This window comes from Artemia sp. Qi Xiang Cuo, chromosome 2 (assembly GCF_049724085.1).
Source record: "Artemia sp. Qi Xiang Cuo chromosome 2, ASM4972408v1, whole genome shotgun sequence".
Lineage (NCBI taxonomy): Eukaryota > Metazoa > Arthropoda > Branchiopoda > Anostraca > Artemiidae > Artemia > Artemia sp. Qi Xiang Cuo.
Window position 1 is genome coordinate 95,673,244 of NC_142795.1, and position 20,408 is coordinate 95,693,651.

At 36.0% G+C, this 20,408-nt stretch overlaps 1 protein-coding gene across 1 annotated transcript in view; it reads left to right on the forward strand.

Moving 5' to 3' along the window:
• sev (receptor protein-tyrosine kinase sevenless) overlaps positions 1 to 20,408 on the forward strand; it is a 179,353-nt gene that overhangs the window by 58,368 nt on the left and 100,577 nt on the right. Inside the window, exon 10 of the mRNA XM_089104666.1 lies at positions 10,543 to 10,669. Within this exon, the coding sequence (XP_088960792.1) occupies positions 10,543 to 10,669 (127 nt within the window). The remainder of the gene's footprint in view (positions 1 to 10,542; positions 10,670 to 20,408) is intronic.

Sequence of the window (20,408 nt, forward strand, 5' to 3'; positions counted from 1 at the left end):
CTTTATATGCCCCCAGAGCATAAGTTACAACCCTTCCCCTGGATTATGGGTGTGGGACTGCTGACCCCGCAGTTTTGTTATTTGATCATTGGACTATTTCAAACCTGGCAATCTCAAGATTTTGATCGGAAGCATTTGGAGAAAAGAGGGTGTGTGTGTGAAAAGAGGGTAGATGCCCTCCGATCCCTCTGACTCATAAAAAGGTAACTAGAAGTTTCAGTTTCCAATCAAATGAGCCACCTTTGAAGTTTATACGACCTCCCCTTACATAAAACCTTATATGCCCCCAGGGCATAACTTAAAAAAACTTTCCCTGGGGCTCTGGGGGGTTTTGTCGACATCGGAGTTTTTATTATCTGATTTTTGAACAATTTTTTTTTCAATACTACTACTACTACTACTAACAACTCACCGCAGCACCTAGCCGCCTGCGGCCGACGCAGCTACGAACGCTCCTCCTCCATCCCAATCTACTCAAAGCCTCCCTTTTTACGCCCGCCCATGAAGTTCCCATTTCCTTTAAATCTTTCTTTATGACGTCCTCCCACCCCAGACGAGGACGACCTGCTTTCCGCTTAGCCCTAGACGGTTGGCCGAAAAGAACAATCTTCAGCAATCTGTCATCCTTCATCCGCACAAAGTGCCCTAGCCACCTCAATCATTCTCTCATTATAGCACTAGAAAGCGGTATTAAACCACATTTTTCGTACAGCCTATTGTTTGAAATACGGTCAGTCAGCCGGGCACCCAGAACAATCCTTAAGCAATTTCTCTGGAAAATATTTAGCGAATCTTCATCCGCTTTTCGGAGCGCCCATGCTTCAGAGCCATATTTGACCACTGTCATCACTGTAGCTTCTAATATTCTAATCTTGGTTTGCAGACTTATCTTCCTATTCTTCCAAACTTTTTTTTAACTGTGAAAAAACAATTTTTTTTAAATGGCTATTTCAAAATTTTTATCAGATGGGTTTGGGGAGAAGAGGGCGCGGGGTTGGCTAATTATCCTCCGATCTCTTTTGACTCTTAAAAAATGAACTAGAACTTTCAATTTCCAATCCAACGAGTCCTCTGAAGCTTATACGAGCATCCCTACTATAAGAACCATATATGCCCCCAGGGCGTAACTTACAACGACTGCTCTGGGCCCTGGGGGGTTGTGTTGACCCTGGAGTTTTGTTATATGATCTATGAACTATTTTTAACATATTGGCTATCTAAAAACTTTTATCAGATGCATTTGGTAAAAAAAGGGCTTGGAGGGGGGGGGGCAGTTGCCCTCTGATCACTTTTGACTCTTAAAAAGGGCACTAGAATTTCCGATTTTCAATCGAATGGTCACCCTCTGAAGTTCATACGACCACTACTTCCATATGAAGTGCCTCTGGAAAAAAATAATAATAATAAAACATTGGAACCGTGTAGCCTTTGGTATAGGCAATGCTATAGCGTTGGCTCTGACTGAAGTTTCTGCTGACTCTTCAAAGATTTCTGACATCTTCTACTTGAGGTTAGAGAGTCACTGTTGATTTTCCATTCCTTTTCAGCTTGTGACAACACTTCTCGATTGCACGATGTTAGCAAAACTTCGGTACTGAAAGCTGCAGCTGATGCAAGGGTTTTTAAAGCCAGCCACATGTTTTATTACTTTTCAGCGAACAAGAAAGAACTGATTGCGGAAGGCGACAAGGCTCTTCTATGCTTGTACAAAGCTGGATCCGACGAATCCTTATCTGAACTTTGACACTGTCTTTTCGTATCAAAATTAGCCAGTGTGGCTAATTTTGTCCGCCCCAAAGACTTACCACCCACAACTGCTGCTCCAAAGTATCACTACCTGCATCTTTATTTTCAAATGATGACATGGTTGCCTTCAGCGTCAGTTCTAGTATCTGAAAGCTGGGGCTGGAAACTTTTGTCAAATGGTTGTATGCCTCATACGACTAATATACCGACTGTTCCTGAAAGCCTTCTAAAATTGATATACTGTAGCCATAAAGGTGACTATGATAGCCTTCGATGCACTTGCAAAAAGAGTGACCCTTTTCTGCACTATTGCTTGTAGCCAGTGCCATGGAACAAGCTTCCTCAACGTTTATGTGGACATTTATGGTCTCAATAACCAATGTTACTTACTTACTTAACTCCCATCCGGCCGGTTTGACTGATTCGGGGCTTCTTCTCTAATGGCATCATACGAGTATTTTCGGTATACCTCCCTGTTTGTCGCAGTCCTCAGCAGTACTGGGAAGGAGTGGGCAGAAAAATTTTCCTGCAAGCGCTTGTGAGGTCGTTCTCTTGGTCGAGAGACATTGATTCTTACTTCAAAGACTATTTTGGACAGCTGGGCTGTGATCATACGCTGAACGTGTCCTAATCATTGAAGCTGTTGAAGTTGGATGGGCTGTATGATGGTTTGAGGGTAATTCAAAGAGTACAGCTGCCGTTCGTTTGATACTCAGTAAAGATTAGTAATGCTAGCGAGTTTTGGGGATGGTTGTGTTTCGAATACCGCCATTCGACGTTTCTCGTTGGATTTTTGAGTCAATGTCTCTGCTCCATACGTTGCAACTGGAACTAAGGGTAATTATTTATTTTTTCCAAATATAGTGGAGTGACTTGAAGCGTGAGGAGGCAAGCACACTTCCTTGATAAACAAACTACTTGATCCACTCGATTTCCTCGCCCTGAAACATGGCCTCGATGATGGGCGTGACAGTCTCTGCGTGCCGTAATATTCTTATCGCCTTGGTCTTGCTGGTGTTTATCTTCATTTCAAAGGAACTAACTGAGTAGTTGATTTGCACTGGCTTGGATCACCTCTGTTTGTCCATTCAAACCATTAATGTCATTAGCATACGCAAGCGGGTGAAAGAGGTATCATCCTAAGACTATTCCCGTGTTATTAGAGACAAGTGCCAGCACACTATCAAGAAATAGGAAAAAAAAAGTGGATCAGAGGAGGCATTCTGGGAGAGCACCCGTAGTGGTAAAAAAAAATCAGCAAGTCCTTTACTAGTCTGCAGCTTACTTCTCGCCTTCTCTTACTCCTTATAATATGGATAATACCAAAGGGAATTATGATTAAAGTGTTCTTATTTGTTCTATTTTGTTTGAATTTTTACTTTACATGCCTTTTTTACAATAATAACTGAATTGGTCAGATCCAGGAACGAAGTTAAAAATAGAAATCTTCTGATGTTTTCATTGCATTTCTTCAGTGCTATAGGGTGAGAGTGGGGGTAAGAATAAGAGTGGTTGAGTCAAAATAAACCTTAAAGAGAATTTGAAGAAAATGTTTTGTTCAGATTTGCAATCATTAACTCTGAAAAAAGAAAAAACTTCCAGCAAAAAAGTATCGTTGTAAGTAAAATTACCCCTCCCACCACACCTCTGAAGTCAGGTTGAGGCTAATAGAGAAGCCTAGTGTTATTAGTTCACATGTGAGTGTACGGTCTTGAAATTGCAATGAATCACCGTTAAAACCAAAACCGGAACAATAGAAAGGTGGAGACTTTTACCACCACCCCCACTCAGGGTTGCCAACTTTTCGGTCCATAAATATGTCCCTTGAGTATCCAAAATTGTCCATATTTCGTCTTAAATATGTCCAAAATATGTCCATCTTGAAATCTCAGAACCTAGAGGTTATTTTTCTTATCAATTGGGATATTGACCAAAAGACGCTTGGGAAACATCTTTCAAAGCGGCCAGTCAACATCAAATATATTGAAAAAAAAACAAAAAACAATAATACAAGCGCAAAACTCATAAAAACAATTAAACACTAAAAATAATTTGTGGGAGCCTAAGATTAGTCTTCTAGCGAGAATTCATCTTGAAAATTATGTTTAGCATGAGAGCCAGCCTTATTTCTTCCTTTGCTAGCTATTTACCAATCGGAGTATTTCTTGCGCATTTCAAAATGTATAATCCAGGATTCCAGCAACGTTCCAGAACACCAAATTAGTTGCTTGACATAAAACTAGTCGTTTGCATTAGAAGACCATTCCGTAATTTGGTTTTGATTTTACCAAGTATCGTAATCTGTCTTTCAGCAGCTGCTGAAGAGTGTGGCAGGCCACATAATGCTAGAATAAAATCACAAAGATCCTTGTATTTTTCTTTATCCTTGGCATCCTTACATTTTCATAGGGCAGACCAGAAAACTGATGGATTTGCTTATTCAGAACGGAAATTAAAAGTTCTAGTACCCTTTTCCAGTGACCAAAAAGAATGGAGGGCAACTAAGTCCCCTCCCACGCTCTCTTTTTTCCCAAAGTCACCAGATCATAATTTTTAGTTAGCCATTTTGTTCAGAATGCTCGAAAAATAAAATAACTATATCTTTGAGGATGACCCTCACAGTCTCCAGGGGACGGTCTGCAAGTTATGAACAATGTCCAATGTTTACATATAATATTGGTTATTGGAAAGTATACAGAAGTTTTCCGGGCAAATTTTTTCCTGGTAGTTTGGGGGGGTTACGTGGGAGGATCTTTCCGTGGAGGAAGGGACATTGCTATGAAGGGGGCGTCGGATTTCCCAGCATTATTTAAAAAACAACAAGAAATTAAATAAAAAAACAATTTTTCAACTGAAAGTAAGGAGCAACACCAAAAATTAAAACAAACAGAAATTTATATTGGGTTCGCCCCCTAGTCATTACCTCGCTCTTTGCGCTATTTTTTTTTTTTTTTTTAGTTTAATAAGAGCTTTTTATTCTTATTAAAGGCATTTGTGATTAAGGGGCCATTCTTAGAAAACTGGAAGAAAATTTGAACTTTGGCGTAAAGAGCGAGGTATTGACTAGGGGTTTCGTAAGTTAATTCGTAAGTTACGTCAAATCAAGAGTACGCAAAAGCCACTTAGCCAAAAAAGTAAAATTAATATGCAAATTTTGTTTTAATTATTCATGTACGGTGAGTCAAAATCAAAGCTGCATTAATTCAAAAAAGTTCGGAAATTAAATAAAAAACACAAATTTTTTCAAATGAAAGTAAGGAGCGATATTAAAACTTAAAACGAACAGAAATTATTCCGTATATGAAAAGGGCTGTCCCCTCCTCAAATTACTATGCTTTCCCTGCTTAATGTGCAAAAATATAGTAAAAATTAATTATTTTCTATGCAATTTGCCATGTATCACTCTTTTTTCAACTAGTATAACTGTAAATCAAATAAAAGCTGACGAGAGCAAGAAACGGGAAAAGATATGGGAATAATACAATTCGTCTATCTATACGTCTGCATATTAGAGGGGCTGGGAGGTAAGTATAGCGAAATCGATTTCAAAGTTTGATAACTACAATATTTGCATATTATAAAAATAGGAACTGTCTTATTAACATATCTCCTCTTCAATAGCCCCAATTTTAGGCTTATACTATATATATTACTTTATAGTATTATAAACTAAGTAAATATATATAGTAATTCTGCAGTTATATATATATTTACTACTATATGTATATATAGGTACTTATGCATTATGCGGTACCCACCGCTATATACTGTATAAGGAAACCAGACATGGAGACCCGTCGGTAATTTTTTCTTAGTTCATATTACTGACATACGAATAAAGTAAACATACCACTCGATGCCCTTTTTTGCTCTTTCCAAATAGAAGAATCATTTTTGTTGGATATGAATTTTACCCCCACCCCTATATATACCTGTAAACCTCTATTTAGTTCTTTATTTGTATGCCTTTTATATTGGCAGATGTAATGGTTTACGTAAATTCCTAAGATAGACGATAAATGTTGGTACATGGTGTTTATTAAATAACGTGAGAATACACATAGAGAAAATAAGGTAGCACAAGAACAACTAGCTACGACGAAGGCGAGAGATGGACCGCCTTTAGAAATGAGCCAAGAATATAACTTTCCTGGAACGGAAGTTCCAGCTATTGGTTGTTCAACCATGCCTGGGAACGGACCCTTTCCCACGACTAGCCTTAGTCCCAAAAGCCCCCCTGGACTGTTCTCGTTGACATATACATGGCCAAATATCTAAGAAACGAGGCACCAGAAAAAGCCTTCTCGAATTTATGTTCCAAATACTTTACAGATTCTCCTCCCTGTTTTAAGTTAAATATCCAAAATTTGGCTTATCCCCTTCTCATTAAACCCTTAAACTATAATATAATTCAAAGCATTAAATACCTTTTACAAATTATTCACTTCTCACCTATTAACATTCTTCAGCATAAACTAGTAAAGAATTACATAATATAAACACTACACAATACTTGCATAAGTAAAAACATACATAGTATAAACGAACCACACTAATAACAGTCGTCGGAAACTGGATATTTTAGCACTTCATTTTTCTCTCTATACTTTAAAATAGACTTGTTCCCCATACCCTTGAATTTTGATGAGGACAAGGAAAGTAGGGATGATGTATAAACTTCGGATTAGGGCAAAAGGAATGACTAATCAATCCTGAAAATATTGGTGACAAATAAATGAAATTGCATAAACTTATAAATAATGGAATAGATATGTCAACCATTGCAGTTTGATTGGCCTACCATGCTGCAATGACGTCAAGATATTATTAACAATAAAATCCTCGGGGTTTTATTGCTGCGGAACGCCTCGGTTTTGACCTATTTGGTTTTGCTCTACTAACTTGTGGTTCGACAAATGGCAGTACTACTGTTGATATCTCTACATAACTATTAGCGCTACGCATTAAAACCATCCCGTGAGGCATCAAACACATCCCACTGGACCTCAAAACCAGCACCCTTTACAACTTTTTTTCTCATCCCACGGTACCTCAAAACCTGGACCTTTTTCATGGGTATCCAACCCGCCCTGCGATGCAGAAGTACAATCTTGCATTGCAACAAAAAAAAAACAAACCAGTGCGGAAGCCTTCAAATAAAACGGGCCCTAAGAACCATCACCCTTGCCCGGGATCGCCAAACCGCCCTACAAAAACTCAGTACCATCTCGCCGTGCAACAAAAAAACCCATCCCGTGAGGCATCAGTACCATCCTACGGGACCTCAAAACCAGCTCCCTTTCCATGGGTAGCCAAACCGCCTTGCGAGGCATCAGTACCATCTCGCAGTGCAACAAAAAAAAACCATCCCGTGAGGCATCTGTACCATCTCACGGGACCTCAAAACCAGCTCCGTTTTCCTGGGTAGCCAAATCGCCCTGCGAGGAATCAGTACCATCTTGCAGTGCAACAAAAAAAACCATCCCGTGAGGCATCAGTACCATCCCACGGGACATCAAAACCAGCTCCCTTTTCCTGGGTAGCCAAACCGCCCTGCGAGGAATCAGTGCCATCTCGCAGTTCCTTCTCATTATCATTGAGTCCAAATTTCACCCTCGTCAGCGCAGAAAAAAATTCATCGGAAAAAGAAGACGTGTCTCCTTTCCCCGCTATCTGTTCTATCTGCTCATATTACTTTGCAACCTTGTACGCATCACCTAAACAAAAAAATTCTGCACTATTCTCTAACAAACACCGTTTGTAGGACGGTCTGATCCCCTTCTTGAATAAATTAAGAGCAAATCTTCCAAGGACTACACCATCATCCCTGGCTTCTAAGGACACCCTACATGACCTTCCTAATTTTTGCATCCTTCTATAGAATAGATATACCCTTTCATCCTTAAATTGAGCCACGCCTACAAACTCTGCAACCATTTTGCCTACTATTTTTTCCCTGGGGCATATGCTACAAGTAATCCACGTTTTAATTTTGACAAATTTATAATCGAGGGGAGTCAAATAAAAGAAATGGAAATATGCCATTTATCCTCCACTGTTTTACAAAATCAAAAGCAACCTTTTTGTTATATCCAGATTCCGCCGGATCAAATATAGAAATAATAACTGATATATTGAGATCAAAATTTGAAAAAGCAATTACTCTAAAATTTTAAATATTGGTTTTAAACACAGCTCTTTAATTACGGACGCTAGATTTTGGGCAAGAAACTTCACCTTTAACAACAAGGGTCTAATAAAATTTACTGGGTTGTTTAGCCGTGCTAAATCACTTACGAAAGATAATATGTCTCAAATCCAATTGCAGTTGGTCTCAATTAAAACACTAGCATCAAATGGAGTCACAATTGAGAATTAATTTTCGATTATCGAATTCAAAAATGTTAAACATTGGTTGGAAACTGTCAAATATAGATCACACGTCGACTGCATAAAATCAGGTAAAAAAACCCACCAAACGTAGAATGGCTAAGTGAAGGTAGCAATCAACCTGAGACTCTCAGTTGTAGAAATTTGAATTAGTAGGTAGACGCGATCGCGAGGAAATCCATATTAGGCATTGTGTAACAGCCTATTTCAAAATGTTCATTTAAAAGAAAGTGTTTTTCAAGAAGGCTCTTTGAATAGAAGAAAGTTTAATAGCTCGCAACGTTTCGATGTCTTATTAATCAGTCTTTTGCAGTATTTGCAGCTCAATATCACAGCAATTTTGGTAGCTGGCGAAATAACTCTTCAATATGTTGCCAGTATTTAGCGTAAGATGTCGTAAGTACTTATAACGGTCACTCAAATGTCTCTTGGAGGTTTTCCCCTAGTGATTTATGCTCCACTAGCTTTAACCGCTTGCCACCACTCTGTAAACCTCTCTTTAGTTCTTTATTTGTATGCCTTTTATATTGGCAGATGTAATGGTTTACGTAAATTCCTAAGATAGACGATAAATGTTGGTACATGGTGTTTATTAAATAACGTGAGAATACACATAGAGAAAATAAGGTAGCACAAGAACAACTAGCTACGACGAAGGCGAGAGATGGACCGCCTTTAGAAATGAGCCAAGAATATAACTTTCCTGGAACGGAAGTTCCAGCTATTGGTTGTTCAACCATGCCTGGGAAAGGACCCTTTCCCACGACTAGCCTTAGTCCCAAAAGCCCCCCCTGGACTGTTCTCGTTGACATATACATGGCCAAATCTCTAAGAAACTAGACACCATAAAAAGCCTTCTCGAATTTATGTTCCAAATACTTTACATACCGATTCAGGGTATATATTTGCACATTAGGAGGGGGGGTGGGTGGATGTAAATTTTATTTCTGATGTAAATGGGAGGTAAGTTTAAAATTTACCCCCCCCCCTAATGTGCAAATATATGCCCTGAATTGGTATATATAGGGGTGGGGGTAAAATTCATTTCCGACAAAAATGATTATTATATTTGGAAAGAACATAAAAAAAGGCATCGAGTGGTATGTTTACTTTATTCGTAAATCACTAATATGATTTCAGACCATCAACAATCGAAAGGTTTCATTTTGTTTACTTTTCATCAAAGTATAAACACATACTCACAAGTACTGACAAAACCTATCCTCTCCATACAAAAAAAGTGACCCTATGTCCGCGTCTCCGGAGACAATTCCATACCTATGCGAACCTGGCGGTTAACTCACAAGTTCCGTAGGTAATTATACTTGTTCCGTAAAAGCTGTATTAAATTTGATTTATTGGCTCGGAGCGATTAAGTAGTACAACATTTACCCTCTAGAGGCGCTGATGTACGCGGGGTCACTTTTGGAGAGTTTTGTTAGTATGTGTTTATGCTTTGCTTTTCATTGAGCTTTTTGTGTGACGTTCGGAAGCCGGAAGTAAGTTTATATGAAAAAGGTGACAGCTTGTCCTTTATCTTGACCGTGGCGGGTTAAAATCAGGGCTAATAATACCATTTATAGGCGAAAGAATTTTGAAGGCATTTTCAGAAAGTTTGCTTCAGGGAAGAGCAAGCAACACCGGAAAATAAATACAGAGCTTAAAAAAATAAGTAGATATAAGTCTTAGCACTCATTTGGTGATGAGTGGCATTTTTTTATGAAAGTAATTTGTTTTACGTCATAAATTTTGAAAATGTGTCCACTTTATGTCCCAAATGTCTAAAATGTGTCCATTTTTTGCCCTATCATGTCATTATGTCCAGGCGCATAGAAATATGTCCTTTGGACATAAAATATGTCCAGTTGGCAACCCTGCCCCCACTCTGAACTGGATTAGGGTAGTAACGTTGTACTAAATAATGAATTTTTCAATTCTAATGTCATTTTTGATCTCCCCAGAATTGAATTAACGGGAAACAAACTTTTAATCACCAATTACTGCCCAAATTATGATTCTGATTTTTTCATCTCCCTTTGACCTCCCTTAGGGGGAAAACGGGGTATTTATTGATGTAATTTTCTAATTCTTAGTTCATTTTTGGCATCCCAGGACTTTAATTAATAGGAAAAGACTTTTCAATCCAGAAAATAATGCAGAAATTTAAATTAGAGACCCCCCCTCCCCGTTCCCCTTTTGCCCCTGAAAAAAGCACAATGTCTGCACTGGTGATTTCGGCCGATTCTGGATAATACTATTATGCGAATTGTTCTTAACATTTTGGAAGAAAAACCATTTCTGTTGCTCAAATGCCAGATCAAAACCACATTTTTCACTAATAAGAATTGTAACAGACGTGCAATATGATATTGAGTAGGATATCTGTTTAATTTTGATCGATTTCAGGGACGACATTGTTAACTTTCGGAGCAACGTTCAAACCTCGAGCTTTTACAACGTAAGTGCTCTATCATTTAATGGAACGCTTTTCTATTGGGCTGTTGAAAACGAAATTTTCAAGGAAGAATTTCATGTGAGTATTTTATCCCAGAAAATTGTGTCATATGCTTTATTTTTGTTGCTTTGGTCTTAAAGCGTTTTTATTCAGTTGTAATCTATGCCAACCGAAACTGTATCCAACGGACAGGTTCGTTTAATTGTTTTCTACTGTATAATTGTTTGGTTTTCAAAATATCAAGAGGTACCTTGAACTTTTGATTTAATGCTATGTTGGGGCGCAAGGTCATCTCTGGGAACGTATGACGAATGTGTGTCTTCTGATCCGTTAAATCATAGGCAGCGCAATAGCGCTGCCTAAGCAAAGAACGATGTTGGTACAAAGTATTATTTATCTTTTTAGACCAGGGTACTTCGTATTGATCAAGTTGTCGTAGAAAATTCGAAAAGGGCTCATTCGATTGGAAATTGAAAGGGTTTATGCCCTTTTTAATACTCGAAAGCGATTGGGGGAAAACTAACACCCCTCTCACACCCCCAATTTCCCCAAACATATCCAATCAAAATTTTGAGATAGCCATTTTGTTTGACGTAGTTGAAAGGTCTGGAAATTATGTCTTTTAGGATGACACTCCCCCCAGAGTCCTCAGGGCAAGGATTGTAAGCTATGCCCTGGGGACGTATAAAGTTTTATAGAAAGCGTTGTCGTAGAAACTTCAAAAAAGGCTCATTCGATTGGAAACTGAAATGACTAGTGCCCTTTTTAATAGTCAAAATTGATTTGAGGGCAACTAACCCCCATCTCACGCCCACCATTTCCCCAAACACATCCAATCAAAATTTTGAGATAGCCATTTGTTCAAGAAATGTTTGTAATTTATGTCTTTGAGAATGACACTCTCCCCTCAGCCCTCAGAGCAAGGGTTGTAAGTTGTACACTGGGGGCATATAAGGTTTTTATAGAAAGCGTTGTCGTAGGAACTTCAAAAAGGGCTCATTCGATTGGAAATTGGAAGGGCTAGTGCACTTCTTAATAGTCGAAAGTGATCGGAGGGCAACTAACCCCCCTCTCACGCCCACCATTTCCCCGAACATGTCCAATCAAAATCTTGAGATAGCCATTCTGTTGAACGTAGTTAAAATGTCCGGAATTTATGTCTTTGAGGATGACAAACCACCCACAGCCCCCAGGGCAAAGGTTTTAAGTTATGCCCTGGGGGCATATACTATTTTTTAGAAAGTTTTGTCATAGAAACTTAAAAAAAGGGCTCATTCAATTGGAAATTGAGAGGACTAGTGCCTTTATTAATAGTCAAAAGCGATCGGAGGGCGAATGCCCCCCCCCCACACACTCATAATCTCTTCAAACACTTCCGATGAACATTTTGATTTAGTCATTTTGTTAAACGTAGTTGAAGGGTCTGTAAATTATGTCTTCTAGTATGACAACCACCCCCCACAGCCCTTAGGGATAAGGTTGTAAGTTGTGCCCTGGGGGCATATAAGGCTTTTTTAGAAAACGTTTTCATATGAACTTCAAAAAAGGGCTTATTCGAGCGGAAATTAAGAGCGCTATTACCCTTTTTAATAGTCAAAAGTAATTGAAGGGACACCCCCCCCCATGCCCATCATTTCCCCAAATATTTCCGATCAATATTTTGATTTGACCATTTTGTTCAACGTATTTGAAAGGCCTGGAAATTATGTATTTGAGGATGATAATCCCCCCCCCCCCATAGCCCTCAGGACAAGGGTCGTAAGTTATGCCCTTGGGGCATATAAAGTTTTTATAGAAAGCGTGGTCATATAAACTTTGGAGGGGGCTCATTCGACTGGTAATCAGACACTCTAGTGTTATTTTTAAGAGTCAAATTGATCGAAGGGTAGCCCCTCCCCCACACGCACGTCGTATAGTCCCGAAATGCATCTAATAGAAATTCTGAAATAACCATTGTATTTAAAATAGTCATATAACATATAACAAATATCATATAATATAACATATAACAAGGTTTTTGGGGTTGGAACAAACCCCAGAGATTAGGAGCAAGGGTTGTAAGTTATGCCCACGGGGTATTTAAGGTTTTTATGGAAGGGATGGCTGTTTAACTTTAGGAGAGGCTCATTTGGTTGAAAATTGGAAATTCTAGTTCCTTTTTAAGCGTCAAAAGTGATGAATGGCATTTAATCCCCCCCCTCTTCTACAACCCCTCCTTTCACCAAACGCATTGATTGAAATTATGAGATAGAGATTATTTTCAAAATATTCTAAAGAACATATAATAATGTCTTTAGGAATGAAATAACTTCCCCCAGCGCCCTGGGGATAGGGTTGTAAGTTATTTTATGAGGGCATATAAGGTTTTTATTGAACTGGCGGTAGTATAGACATCAGATGGGGCTTATTTGATTTGAAATTGGAAATTATAGTGCCCTTTCTAAGATTCAAAGTGATTTGAGAGCAAAAAGCCCCCCCCCGCTCCACGCTCAGCATTTGCCTTAACACCTCCCATCAAAATTTAGAGATAACAATTTTATTCATCGTTGCTGAAGGTTTCGTTAATTATGTCTGTGAAGAAGACACCCCCCCCCTACATCCCTCAGATCTCAGGGAAAGGGTTGTAAGTCATGCCCTTGGGGTATATAAGGTTCTTATAAAAAGAGTGGTTGTATATGCTTTGTAGGGGACTCATTGGATAGGTATTCATAAGTTCTAGTGCCCTTTTTAAGAGTCAAAGTGGTCGACACGCAGCCTTTCCACCCCTCCCTCTCCCTGCCCCACACACACACAAACACGTGATGTTTTCCTGAGATGTATCCAATAGATATTTCGAAACAGTCCTTTTGTTCAAAATAGTCCAAATATCATATAACAAGGCTTTTGAGATTGATACAAACCACCAGAGCCTGAGGGTGAGGGTGGTAAGTTATGCCCCTGGGGCAATTAAGGTTCTTTTGGAAGGGATGGTTGTATAAGACTTAGAGGTGGATCATTTGGTTGAAATTGGAAGTTCTAGTTCCCTTTTAAGAGTCAATAGTGATGAAGTTCAACTGGCACCCCCCCCAACTACCCCTATTTTCACCAAATGCATCTGATTGAAATTGTGCGATGGCAATTTTGTTTAAAATAGTCCAATGAACATATAACAATGCTTCCAGGGTAAGCACAACCCCCAGAGCCCTGGGCCAAGGGCTTTAAGATATGCCCTGGGGTTATATAAGGTTTTTATGGAACGGGTAGTCGTATTAAATTCAGATGGGTCTCATTTGATTTTAAATTGGAAGTTATAATGCCCTTTTTAAGAGTCAACGTGATTTGAGAGAAACTGCCCCCCCCTCCCCCCACGCCCATCATTTTCTATAACAAACAAAATTTTGAGACATCATTTTTTCAGCATTGTTGAAAAATTCAGTAATTATGCGTAGCAGTAGTTGTAGTAGCAGTAGTAGCATTAATATCAGTATGCAAATAGCACCATTTTTTCAACATCCCCTTCAACACACGATGAAACTTTTTACTTAATACTATGAACCAGTCCTGAAGCATCGCTGATAGGTCCTCTTGACAACCTATATGGGCATAGTGTGTTTCGATTTATTTCAATACAGTTATAATATTGCCCAAGATTTTCGCCTTAATATCCTTAGGTTTATTAGTCGTAGTAGTAGCACCGGTCATAGTAGTAGTCTTAGCTTTAGTAGCAGTAGTAATAGTTGCAGTAATAGTAGCAGTAGTTGTGGGAGTAGAAGTATTAGTATTATGATGCAAATATTGTCTTTTGGTTAGTTCAACATCCCCCACAGCAAGCGTTGTAAGTCTTAATTTCACACACGAAACTGTTCCTAAGATATTGCTGATATGCCCTTTTGACAACCTGTATACGGATGGCAGGTTGTCATCCGTAGGCTACAACAGAAATATTCTCTGAAAATTTCAGCTTCATACCTTCATAGATTGTGGATTTTGAGCTAGCGAGACGACACTGCGTGTATTCATTTAATGCTGCTTCTACGGTTACTGTAACTAACGACACTAATGGCATCATGTTGAAACTCTTAAAGGAAGATCAGGAGGAGTTTCAATCACATGAAACAAATATATGTCTACAGGTATTACAAAAGTTTACAAGCACCATTCAGCATATTAGAATATAGGTAACGATGTTTTACCATAGCTAGTAATATTATTGATATTTAAAAAAAGCTAATTTAATTGAAAACTAAAAGTTCTAGTGTCAATTAAAAGCTTAAGAGTCAAAAATGATTGGGATCAGCCCTCCTCTTTAGCTCATAATTTTCCAGACACTTCCAATCAAAATTTTAAGACATCCATTTCGTTCAGCATAGCTAAATAAGCTATGCTGAATAAGCCATAGCATAACTCTGAGGGTTGGCCCCCCCCTCAGAGTTATGTAGTTTGCCCATTATGCTTAAAAACTAAATATTGCTTTAAGACTAAATCAAAATACACCGTTCTTATGCTGGTTGCCAATAAGACATCTCAGCAATATACTAAGAACAACTGAGGGTATTAAGTTCAAATTTTCGGGGCTACTTCTATTACTATTTCTGCTCTTAAAATTTTACTAAATCAAAAGAGTGTAATTGTATTCAGGCTATGAAAGAGCATAGATATGATTTTTTGGAAATGGTTTTAACTTTTATTTACCAGTTCAACTAGAGGATGTATATGACTAAAATAAACACTACTATTTGTGTCATTATTTTCAAAAGAGTTTATGTTGTTAACAATTGCTGAAAAAGTTTATACGCCATATTAATAGCAGGCCAAACTATAGATTCTTAAAGGAAAACCTGACAGATTTAAATTACTATTTTCTTTTTCTCTTAAGGAGATAACGTCAGTATAAAACAAACAGAAATTAATTAAAAACACTTTTTCCACAAAATAAGTTTTTCAAAAAAAAAGTAAAGAACTCCATTAAACCAAAAATGAACAAAAATAGAATAAAACAATCCACCAAGCATACAACTAACACAGATCAGTATCAATAAATAAACGAAACCCAAAACGAACAGAAATTAAAATAAATAACAGAGTCAAACTCAAAACGAGCGGAAATTAATATGAGTAGGGTTCAAAACCCCTATGCTTTCTAAAATCCAGATATAATTTGTACTCTCCTGAAAAAATTCTTTTAAATGTTTTCCCTTATAATTTTAAGAAAACAGAAATTAATTAAGATTTTAAGGAATAAATATCAGCATATGTAAATTAAACAGAGACTGTACGTTTATTTCAAAAAACTCATTCGAATTTTTTTTCATTACAGTACAAATTCTAATCTGGCCTTTAGAAAGTATAGGGTTTAGAACCCTACTCATATTAATTTCTGCTCGTTCTGAGTTTGACTATTTTTAATTTCTGTTTGTTTTGGGTTTAATTTATTTACTGATGCTGATTTGTGGTAGTTGTATGCTTGGTAGATTGTTTTATTATATTTTTGGTCGTTTTTGGTTTAGTGGAGTTCTTTACTTTTTTTTGAACAACTTGTTTTGTGGAAAAAGTTTTTTTTTAATTAATTGCAGAAAAAAAACTATTAAAATTCAGAATGTACGATTTAAAAAGTTCTTTTGCAACGTTTTACTATCGTTTGTCTTATAAATTGAGGCTAAAAAATAAATAAATGGTAGACTTATTGCTGCTTTGACAGTCTATGCTTGCTTGTAGCTCGATTTCAAGATGCATTAGTCATTCGACTCTCGAAACTCATTGTCAATTTCAGTTGCACATTACAATGTCTTAAAGGTTTAAGGCAAGGTAAATTAACTTTACTATCAGTAAAGGCTAAAAAAGGAAAAAAACAAAGGAATTTAGTTGTTTGCTTTTTGCTCTCAATATGCCAGGAAAAAACAAATCCTGATTTACTGGTCCTAACTATTTTAGAAAATTCAACTCGTCGAACATCTTAATAGTGATGTTTTCTTTAGCAAATTAACTGGATCATTATTTAATCCAGTAAGAATGAAAAACTGGCATTTACTATCAGTAAAGGCTAAAAAAAGGAAAAAAGAAAATTAATTTAATTGTTTGCTTTTTGTCTCTCATATATGCGAGGAAAAAACCAATCCTGATTTACTGGTTCTAACTATTGTAGAAAATTCAGCACGTCGAACCTTTTTAAAGTGATGTTTTCTTTAGCAAATTAACTGGATCCTGATTTACTGGTTCTAACTATTGTAGAAAATTCAGCACGTCGAACCTTTTTAAAGTGATATTTTCTTTAGCAAATTAACTGGATCATTATTTAATCCAGTAAGAATGAAAAATTGGCATTTACTATCAGTAAAGGCTAAAAAAGGAAAAAAGAAAAATTTAATTATTGGCTTTTTGTCTCTCAATATGCGAGGAAAAAACGAATCCTGATTTACTGGTCCTAACTATTGTAGAAAATTCAGCACGTCGAACCTTTTTAAAGTGATGTTTTCTTTAGCAAATTAACTGGATCATTATTTAATCCAGTAAGAATGAAAACCTGGCATTTACTATCAGTAAAGGCTAAAAAAGGAAAAAAAAATCAATTTAATTGTTTGCTTTTTGTCTCTCAATGTGCGAGAAAAAAACAAATCCTGATTTACTGGTCCTAACTATTGTAGAAAATTCAGCACGTCGAACCTTTTTAAAGTGATGTTTTCTTTAGCAAATTAACTGGATCATTATTTAATCCAGTAAGAATGAAAAACTGGCATTTACTATCAGTAAATGCTAAAATATAAAAGAAGAAAAATTTAATTGTTTTCTTTTTGTTTCTCAATATGCGAGGAAAAAATGAATCCTGATTTACTGGTCATAACTATTTTAGAAAATTCAGCACGTCGAACCTTTTTAAAGTGATGTTTTCTTTAGCAAATTAACTGGATCATTATTTAATCCAGTAAGAATGAAAAATTGGCATTTACAATCAGTAAAGGCTAAAAAAGAAAAGAATAAAAATTTAATTGTTTTCTTTTTGTCTCAATATGCGAGGAAAAAATGAATCCTGATTTACTGGTCCTCACTATTGTAGAAAATTCAGCACGTCGAAACTTTTTAAAGTGATATTTTCTTTAGCAAATTAACTGGATCATTATTTAATCCAGTAAGAATGAAAAATTGGCATTTACTATCAGTAAAGGCTAAAAAAGGAAAAAAAATAATTTAATTGTTTGCTTTTTGTCTCTCAATATGCGAGGAAAAAACAAATCCTGATTTACTGGTCCTAACTATTGTAGAAAATTCAGCACGTCGAACCTTTTTAAAGTGATGTTTTCTTTAGAAAATTAACTGGATCATTATTTAATCCAGTAATAATGAAAAATTGGCATTTACTATCAGTAAAGGCTAATAAAGAAAAGAAGAACAATTTAATTGTTTTCTTTTTGTTCCTCAATATGCCAGGAAAAAACGAATCCTGATTTACTGGTCCTCACTATTGTAGAAAATTCAGCACGTCGAAACTTTTTAAAGTGATGTTTTCTTTAGCAAATTAACTGGATCATTATTTAATCCAGTAAGAATGAAAAATTGGCATTTACTATCAGTAAAGTCTAAAAAAGTAAAAAAGAAAAATTTAATTATTTTCTTTTTGTCTCTCAATATGCGAGGAAAAAACAAATCCTGATTTACTGGTCCTAACTATTGTAGAAAATTCAGCACGTCGAACCTTTTTAAAGTGATGTTTTCTTTAGCAAATTAACTGGATCATTATTTAATCCAGTAAGAATGAAAAATTGTCATTTACTATCAGTAAAGGCTAATAAAGAAAACAAGAACAATTTAATTGTTTTCTTTTTGTCCCTCAATCTGCCAGGAAAAAACTAATCCTGATTTACTGGTCCTCACTATTTTAGAAAATTCAACTCGTCGAAAATCTTAATAATGATGTTTTCTTTAGCAAATTAACTGGATCATTATTTAATCCAGTAAGAATGAAAACCTGGCATTTAATATCATTAAAGGCTAAAAAAGGAAAAAAAATTAATTTAATTGTTTGCTTTTTGTCTCTCAATATGCGAGAAAAAAAACTAATCCTGATTTACTGGTCCTAACTATTGTAGAAAATTCAGCTCGTCGAACCTTTTTAAAGTGATGTTTTCTTTAGCAAATTAATTGGATCATTTTTTAATCCAGTAAGAATGAAAAATTGGCATTTACTATCAGTTAAGGCTAAAAAAGGAAAAAAATTAATTTAATTGTTTGCTTTTTGTCTCTCAATATGCGAGTAAAAAACAAATCCTGATGTACTGGTCCTAACTATTGTAGAAAATTCAGCACGTCGAACCTTTTTAAAGTGATGTTTTCTTTAGCAAATTAACTGGATCATTATTTAATCCAGTAAGAATGAAAAACTGGCATTTACTATCAGTAAAGGCTAAAAAAGGAAAAAAAAATTAATTTAATTGTTTGCTTTTTGTCTCTCATATATGCGAGGAAAAAACCAATCCTGATTTACTGGTCCTAACTATTGTAGAAAATTCAGCACGTCGAACCTTTTTAAAGTGATGTTTTCTTTAGCAAATTAACTGGATCATTATTTAATCCAGTAAGAATGAAAAACTGGCATTTACTATCAGTAAAGGCTAAAAAAGGAAAAAAAATCAAGTTAATTGTTTGCTTTTTGTCTCTCAATATGCGAGAAAAAAACAAATCCTGATTTACTGGTCCTAACTATTGTAGAAAATTCAGCACGTCGAACCTTTTTAAAGTGATGTTTTCTTTAGCAAATTAACTCGATCATTATTTAAACCAGTAATAATGAAAAACTGGCATTTACTATCAGTAATGGCTAAAAAAGGAAAAAAAAATAATTTAAATTTTTTCTTTTTTTCTCTAAATACGCGAGGAAAAAACAAATCCTGATTTACTGCTCCTAACTATTGTAGAAAATTCAGCACGTCGAAACTTTTTAAAGTGATGTTTTCTTTAGCAAATTAACTGGATCATTATTTAATCCAGTAAGAATGAAAAACTGGCATTTACTATCAGTAAAGGCTAAAAAAAAGGAAAAAAGAAAAATTTAATTGTTGGCTTTTTGTCTCTCAATATGCGAGGAAAAAACAAATCCTGATTTACTCGTACTAACTATTGTAGAAAATTCAGCACGTCGAAACTTCTTAAAGTGATGTTTTCTTTAGCAAATTAACTGGATCATTATTTAATCCAGTAAGAATGAAAAACTGTCATTTAATATCATTAAAGGCTAAAAAAAGGAAAAAATAAAAATTTAATTGTTTGCTTTTTGTCTCTCAATATGCGAGGAAAAAACAAATCCTGATTTACTGGTCCTAACTATTGTAGAAAATTCAGCACGTCGAACCTTTTTAAAGTGATGTTTTCTTTAGCAAATTAACTGGATCATTATTTAATCCAGTAAGAATGAAAAACTGGCATTTACTATCAGTAAAGGCTAAAAAAGGAAAAAAAGAAATAATTTAATTGTTTTCTTTTTGTCTCTCAATATGCGAGGAAAAAACGAATCCTGATTTACTGGTCCTAACTATTGTAGAAAATTCAGCACGTCGAACCTTTTTAAAGTGATGTTTTCTTTATCAAATTAACTGGATAATTATTTAATCCAGTAAGAATTAAAAATTGGCATTTACTATCAGTAAAGGCTAAAAAAGGAAAAAAAATAATTTAATTGTTTGCTTTTTGTCTCTCAATATGCGAGGAAAAAACAAATCCTGATTTACTGGTTCTAACTATTGTAGAAAATTCAGCACGTCGAGCCTTTTTAAAGTGATGTTTTCTTTAGAAAATTAACTGTATAATTATTTAATCCAGTAAGAATGAAAAAATGGCATTTACTATCATT